Source organism: Mustela erminea, chromosome 9, assembly GCF_009829155.1.
Source record: "Mustela erminea isolate mMusErm1 chromosome 9, mMusErm1.Pri, whole genome shotgun sequence".
Classification (NCBI taxonomy): domain Eukaryota; kingdom Metazoa; phylum Chordata; class Mammalia; order Carnivora; family Mustelidae; genus Mustela; species Mustela erminea.
The window spans coordinates 99,914,118-99,922,783 of NC_045622.1; the positions used below are offsets into that span (position 1 = coordinate 99,914,118).

The window sequence follows — 8,666 nt, forward strand, 5'->3', positions numbered from 1 at the left end:
GCATCTTACAGATCACTTTTTTAATAAATTTTTCTCATGGTTATCACAGAAATATAATTTAATGTCTCTCTATTCATGTTTATGATGGCAATGTTCAGAATTACTATGTAATCCTTTGCAGTTATGTATTTGAGAGTTCTGGCCTGAAGTCACTTGTGGCTTCTTCTTTAACAAGACAATTAATCAATTCTCAAATATTCTATTCTTTAAGACAATTTTTTTCCACAGCATATTATAATTTACCTACCTTTAAAATTTTTAGATAATTTCAACTGTTAGAATTGTTTTTAAAGAAGTGTGGAAGAAATAGGGCCGACCTTTCCTATTTGTCAAATATTTACAAATATCAGGCTGTAATTCCCACCTGTATCTATGACCCATTCATTTCTTTGTGATAGGTTTACACTAGATGTGTGCTGAGGAAGTGAACACAAGACAAATTATTTATTTTTTTTTAATTTCTTTTTTTTTAATTATTTATTTATTTATTTATTTATTTATTTCCAGCATAACAGTATTCATTATTTTTGCACCACACCCCGTGCTCCATGCAATCCGTGCCCTCTATAATACCCACCACCTGGTACCCCAACCTCCCACCCCCCGTCCCTTCAAAACCCTCAGATTGTTTTTCAGAGTCCATAGTCTCTCATGGTTCACCTCCCCTTCCAATTTCCCCCAACTCCCTTCTCCACTCTAAGTCCCCATGTCCTCCATGCTATTTGTTATGCTCCACAAATAAGTGAAACCGTATGATAATTGACTCTCTCTGCTTGACTTATTTCACTCAGCATAATCTCTTCCAGTCCCGTCCATGTTGCTACAAAAATTGGGTACACAAGATAAATTATATATCATATTTTAAATTGTAAACAGAAATTAAAAGCAAAATGAAAATCTTTAATTATATACACTTTCTCAGTATTAGTTAAGAAAATGTTTCCATGTGTATCCAGAGAAAGTCAAACATCTGACTTGGCCCTATCACTTCGTTTTAAATATTTTTCATGGTGGGTTGGGGAACAGAGTAACTGTGTGATGGGCATTAAGGAGAATACTTGATGAAAAGAGCACTGGGTGTTTCATGCAACTGATGAATCGCTAAACTCTACCTCTGAAACTAGTAATGCACTATACGTTAATTAATTGACCAAAATAAAATAAAATAAAATAATTTCATCATTGTGCTTTATACCTGTTTCTGAAATGTATTTTTAACTTCTCAGAATTCTTTGCCACCGCTTATTTGAATTATCAAAGTTGCAGTGAAAAATAAATCTACGACTTTTTTTTAATAGTGAGCCACCCAGGCACCCCAGTTTATGACTTTTTTCACACTTAATTTAAAGAACCCATTTGAAACTGTAAAGGGGAGAAAACAAGAAGCAAAGTTTCATACACAATTACTTAATATCACAAATAGTAATATGTACATATCTAAGATGCCCAACATGTCTTCCTACAAGTTATAATTAAATTAGTGTAACAGTGGCTAATCTTTCCCATTTTATCCTTGTCTCATTTCTATAAAATAAAGCTCTTTTACTGGAAAGTGCAGGTAAAATCAAGATCTAATCAATCATAAATATCTTAAGGGTAAGAAGATTTAGGGCATTTATTAACATGTACTTAACACCCACTTCTCTGTTTTGAATGTGCAACTCAGAGGATACTCAGTCTTTATTTCTAAACATTCTTGTTAATACTTGACTGTTTCATTTACCCAACAATTATGCCACTTTATAAGTTTTGTTATCCTTGTAGATATTTGTCCCTTCAGATTAGGTCCTTTTTATAAGGATTTGCATCTTAATTACAACATTTGATACAAAAGTTTGAATCTTCATTTTTAGAGACTTGCATTTTAAACTTCCACAGTTAACATGATGCTCTATGTCATCTTTTTTTAAAAGTATGTATAAGTATAAATACCTTAACCTACTTCATGTATTTTCTTGCATGTATCAGGAATTAAACATATTCTCCATTGTAATAAAGATGAGGGTGTTGAAGATAATTACAATATTTATGAGAATGCTATTTTGTTTTCTTCTTTGATAATCACATGCTATGGTATAATGAAAACATTAGTACAGGAATCAAGATTTTTATTTCTAATTTACCTTAAATATGCATCCTTGAGAGACTCTGTTGTTATTTGTATCAACTACTCTGTCTATAAAATGGAAATAATGTTTCATATCACAATCCCACTGTAATATTATGAACACATAATCATGATCTTGGATCCAAAAAATCTTGTTGAAAATTCAAGAATTTGGGGGCACCTGGGTGGCTCAGTGGGTTAAAGCCTCTGCCTTCAGCTCAGGTCATGATCCCAGAGTCCTGGGATCAAGCCCCGCATCCGGCTCTCTGCTCAACAGAGAGCCTGCTTCCCTTCTCTCTCTGCCTGCCTCTCTGCCTACTTGTGATCTCTGTCTGTCAAATAAATAAATAAAATCTTAAAAAAAAAAAGAAAATTCAAGAATTTTGGAGAAGGAGGCATTTGACAAAATCTAGTTTTCTAGTGAATGAAGGCTGCACATATTTTTTTAATAGAGAGTGAGAGTGTAAGAGGGGAGGGGCAGAAAGAAAAAGAGAGAGAATTTTTTTTCTTTTTAAAGATTTTATTTATTATTAGAGTGCATGCATGAGAGAGAGTGAGTGAGAGAGAGTGAGGAAGCATGAGTTGGGAGGGGAGGCAGAAGGAGAGGGAGAAGCAGACTCCCCACTGAGCTAGGAGCCAGTTGCAGGCTCCATCCCAGGAACCTGATGTGATGACCTGAGCCAAGGGCAGATGCTTAACCAACTGAGCCAGCCAGGCACCCCAAGAGAGAAAATCTTAAGCAGACTCCAAGCTCAGCACAGAGCCTGACCTGGGGCTTGATCTCAGGACCTGAGATCATGAGCTGAGCTGAACTCAAGGGTCCGACAGTCTACCGACTGAAACACCCAGATGCCCCTGCACTATTTTTTTTTTTTTTAAGGCTGCACATTTAAACATGGAAATTATTTTAACTGCCACTATGTTAATACAAATCCTTCTATAATAGCCTTCAAATTTCCCTGCCTTTTTAAACCTTTGGGCAGAATCTATTTTGCTTTGGCTTCTCAAATCATACACCAGAAAATATTTGGGCTCCTGGGCCTATCACAGTTTCCAGACATGGAATATCACTTAACTTTCTATCAACTCTCCATATCACATTATTTTCTTCTACGCCATATCTCTTCTTGCTTCTAGTCAACTGATTTTCAGAGTATAAGCCTCTAGAAATGTTTTCTTTTTTTTTTTTTTAAGATTTTATTTATTTATTTGACAGAGCGAAATCATAAGTAGGCAGAGAGGCAGGCAGAGAGAGAGAGGAGGAAGCAGGCTCCCTGCCAGGCAGAGAGCCCGATGTGGGACTCAATCTCAGAACCCTGAGATCATGACCTGAGCCGAAGGCAGAGGCTTAACCCACTGAGCCACCCAGGCACCCTAGAAATGTTTTCTAATTAATTACTTTCATTTTTTCTAATGAATTTTTCCCATTGTCATCTATTATCTTCCTCATCATAGTGAAAGAAAGCAGATTGTCAAATTAGTCACCTGATTTTACTTGTGATTCTAAATGTGATCCCACTTGAAAAACAAAAGAACAAAGCTTTCCTGAAGTCTCTTTTCCTTTTATTTTGATTTAGGATATGGAACAGTTTCCTAATGTTTACATATGCTTTCAGTACAGAAATCAAATGTATGGAGAAGCCTATTGATTTATTAATGGACTCTAGGACTCTCTGTTTTAGAAATATTTTGATTGCCATAGAATAATGACCCTCAAAGAAACATCACACACACACTCACACACACACACACACACACACACACACACACATATACCCACATACACACACACACACAAATTCACACAGGCATGAGTAGTTGTGTAAATAAATGTCTGTCATAAAGAAGAAAAGTCAACTTCTTAGAATTGTGAATGAATTAACACAATTTAAAAATAAATAAAAGTTTATCTTGACAAGAAAGGTATTTGTAATTTACAAAGCACATCTATTTGCTGCACATTATTATATTTAAAAACTAGTGGGACAAATAAATTTTCAGCATATAATTATCACTGTAAGTGGTTCCTGTTTTCTTGTTTGTTTCAGATTTTTACTTAAATTTCAGTCAGTTAATATATAGTGTATACTTTGTAGGTTGACTCGTTAAGTGAGAAAATAATTGTTGATACTGTTCACAGATTTTGGGAAGAAGCTATGGAACTTCACTATCCAGCAAAAAATAATCACAGTGCTCCAAGAACATAGCTCTTATTTGCCCTTCTATAAAAATGTTAGATTTGATGACATCTATTAGAGTTATTTTTTAAATGTTTTCACCTTTGGTATATCTTCTATCTAAACTTTTTTTTCCCTATATTAGTCAGGAGGGACAATGAAAATGGAAAGAATTTTTATAACTTCCTCACTTCATTCCACATATAATAGCTTCAGGAATTATATAATTTCTGCTTGGAAATTTTCCTGGCATTTTTTATTGTTCATATTATGCTTCTATTTTATTAATTTGTTCTTATAGCCAATGATTTACATCATATTTTTAGTTTTGATATGTTCATATGAAATGAGTAGAACTGACTTTTTCACTTATGGACTAAAACTTTAAAAGCAAATGCAATCTTCAGCACATTCTTTTTTAATTGGAAGTACTGGTGACAGGTCATGGTTCCTTAGAGATCTGTTGCCTGCATACACAAGGATTCTTAGGCATAAATACTGACAATTAATAAGGTTAATTACATTAGTACAAATAGAGAAACAATACAAACAATGAATCGTAATGATTTTCCTCAGATACAATGAAGACATATTTATGAATACATATTCACATTTCATGATTACATGAATAACACATGCTTATTGCAATAAACTATAAATATCAGTAAAACAAAGGAGAAAATAATAGAATATTTTACCCTAATATACCCATAATTTACATTGATGATCATATTTTTGTTGATCACTTCCAGTATGTGTGTATATTGTATACAAGTTAGGTGGGTATGCAAGTTAGGTGTGTAATATCTGTGTTTTTATAACAGATATATATTTTTAAAGATTTTACTTATGTATGTATTTGAGAGAGAGAGAGCATGAGCAAGTAGGGAGAGAGGCAGAGAAGAGAGAATCTTTTTTTTTTTTTTAAGATTTAATTAATTTATTTATTTGACAGAGAGAGATCACAAGTAGGCAGAGAGGCAGGCAGAGAGAGAGGGGGGAAACAGGCTCCCTGCTGAGCAGAGAGCCCGATGCGGGACTCGATCCCAGAACCCTGAGATCATGACCTGAGCTGAAGGCAGCGGCCTAACCCACTGAGCCACCCAGGCGCCCCGAGAAAAGAGAATCTTAAACAGATTCCAATCCTAGTGCTGAGGCTTATGCGGGGCTTGATCCCACCACTGGGAGTTCACAACTCAAGTGAAGCCATAATCCAGTGTTCAACCAATTGAGCCACCCAGGTGCCCCTATAGTAGATATATTTTATAAAATTTTATTCCTTTTCCCTAATTTTCCCATCACACTATCATCTCTAGAAAAGTATATTGAACATACATTCCCATAACTTTCTCACCTCTTTTTATTACAGGCAAATATTTTATTTTATTTTTTTTTAAGATTTATTTATTTGACAGAGAGAGATCTCAAGTAGGCAGAGAGGCAGGCAAAGAGAGAGAGAGGAGGAACAGGCTCCCTGCTGAGCAGAGAGCCTGATGCGGGATTTGATCTAAGGACCCTGAGATCATGACTTAAGCCGAAGGCAGAGATTTAACCCACTGAGCCACCCAGGCAACACACAGGCAAATATTTTAATAACAATATTTACTTTTATCAAATCATAAAACTGTATTACATAGAAATGGTTAATCTGGTAGTAGCATAAATTGTGTTTAATATTGATTGGTATTAGTGCACCAATAGTTTATAAAACTATGTTTCCAGTGAAAGGTGCATTTTTCTTTAATGATTTCTTGTAGAGTCATTGCAAGAGATACATATTTATTTATTTTAATGTTTGTTGTCGAGCCAGTTCTTAAAGCAAAAGCAACTCTCAAAAGCAACTCTGCGGAAATGAATGATATGGTTTTCCGTAAGTGAAACAACAAAGCCCATATTACAACTAAGTTCATTACATTGAATCTTGTCAAAAGTTCTTACTGAAAAAAAAAAAAAAAAGTTCTTACTGAGAGAGGAAAATAAAACATGAGAAAACTATGAAATTACCAATGGAATGACTTGTTATTTGATAAAATGTGCACAAATATATGTTTTGACACATTAGAACATTACAAGTAATTTTTAATTTAGAAAAAAGTTACCATTGTATAGACAGATATTAGAAATTAATATAAATATCTGTTGAAATCTCAACACCAATACATAAAGAATCAATTCCTGCAAGTATCACATTTTTAATGAAGTGAATTATTTACGTAGCAATCTTCTCAATGCCTTTATGACTTCCTTGTTCCTTAGACTGTATATGAGGGGATTAAACATGGGAGTCACAATAGTGTAGAAAAGAGAAAGCACTTTGTCAGTCCCTGCTGAGTGACTGGTTTTGGGTCTTAAATAGGTAATAATGGCTGATCCAAAGAACAACACCACAACCATAAGATGCGATGAACAGGTGGAGAAGGCTTTGGCCTGACTTGTGGCTGATGGCAATTTAAGGATTGTGGAGATGATTTTGCCATAGGAAATAAGTATCAAAAGAAAGGGAGCCGTGACAATCAACACAGCAACTATGTAGACCATCATTTCATTCACAAATGTGTCCCCACAAGCAAGCTTGAGTATTGGGGGGATGTCACAGAAGAAGTGGTCAATTAAATTAGAGCCACAAAAGGGCAGAGAAAAAATCTGGAATGTCTGCCCTATCTGGACTGGAATTCCACTGACCCAAGAGCCAGCCACCAGCTGGATGCAAAATTTGTGGTTCATGACTAGAGGGTAGTGCAGAGGGTTACAAATGGCCACATAGCGGTCATAGGCCATCACTGTCAGAAGAAGGCACTCTGTGGCTCCCAACACAAGAACACAGCACATCTGTGTAGCACAAGCAACTAAAGAAATTGTTCTTCTCTGGGTCCAAAGGTTCATAAGCATTCTGGGGAGAGTAACAGAAACATAACAGATTTCCAAAAAGGAAAAATTGCCGAGGAAAAAGTACATAGGGGTCTGGAGAGCAGGATCCAATTTTGTTATTAGAAATATGATACCATTACTCATCACAATAACAATATAGATGACTAGGAAAATTCCAAATAGAAGCCACTGGAGATGGGGAACATCAGCAAAGTCCAAGAGAACAAATTCTATCAATTCAGTCAGATTTTCTTCTTGTGATTTTCCTTGGTGTTTCATCTGTGGAAAGGGTCAATTTAGCATGTACTTTATTTTACTTTAATGCATCAGTACCTATTCTCTAAATTGTATTAGAGTATCTACATTGGTTTTCATAATCACTGTAATAGTTTCTAATTTAATAATATTACTATTCGTGTAATTCTCACTTTCTCAGTTTGGATCCTGTGGATTATCACTGTACACACTCCCTTGAAATTTCCTTTAAGATCATCCCATATACTTTCTGAATACAGCCCAGGATAAACCAAACTATGCCTTGCTCAGCACAGACACTGGAAACATTGGCAATCACTGAAAACAGATCTCCTGCTATGCCATATGATCCTATTCTTAATTACATTCCTTGACGATGCTATTGTACTTTCCTATGGTTTCCTCTACCACACTTCTGTAGAACTACATCAGACTTTGTCTTCCCCATATATTTTCAACTGCCTAATTGAACTCTTCAATATCCTCTTATCACTTTATTTCTTCTCATTTATTTTCTTATTACAGTTAATATCATTAGGAAATTTACAAAAAAATAGAGGAGTATTTTATCACACATAGGGAAATAAGACAAATGTTTTTGGTAGGATACCAAATGGGGACTATAAAAGGGTTTCATTCAGGAGAAGTTGCCTGGGAGCATGGATACAGATACAAATAATAAAAAGGGTGACCCTGGGAAAACAAGGATAGCCTAGAGTGTATTCTTTCCTTGTGGGTATGTGTGTGGGGTGTGGGGGTGGGAGGTATGGGTCTGTGTGCTGTGTGATCTCCACTATCTTTTGTTCCTCAAAAAACACTTGACAAAACAGTTTCTAAACTCACTTCTCAGAGATAAGAATATTGAGACTTACTAATGATAGATAATGTGATCATGTATACATAGGTGTTATGATTACAAGTCACTGCTTCTTTTCTAAATATTTTATTTATTTATTTGAGATAGAGAGAGAATCAGGAGAGGGGCAGAGGGAGAGGGAGAGAAAGAATCCCAAACAGATTGTGCCAGGCTCATATTCTGATGTGGGAATCAATCTCACAACCCTGAGATCATGACCTGAGCCAAAACCAAGAGTCAGATGCTAAACCAGCTGAAGCACCCAGGTGCACCAGTGGCTTATTTATTTATTTTTTTTAGTTGGACTTGAGTTTAAATCCTAACTTCATGATTTATTATCTGTGTGACATTAAGCAATCATTTAGATTTTTTAAAGTTGCTTTCTTATTTGTGATAATTAAAT

General features: G+C 35.2%; 1 protein-coding gene across 1 annotated transcript; it reads right to left on the bottom strand.

The window, feature by feature from the left end:
* Positions 1-6,489: 6,489 nt before the first annotated feature.
* LOC116600210 (olfactory receptor 10AG1-like) lies at positions 6,490-7,455 on the bottom strand. The gene is given in 1 exon segment (XM_032360328.1): positions 6,490-7,455. A coding segment is annotated over 1 exon segment (966 nt).
* Positions 7,456-8,666: the final 1,211 nt, after the last annotated feature.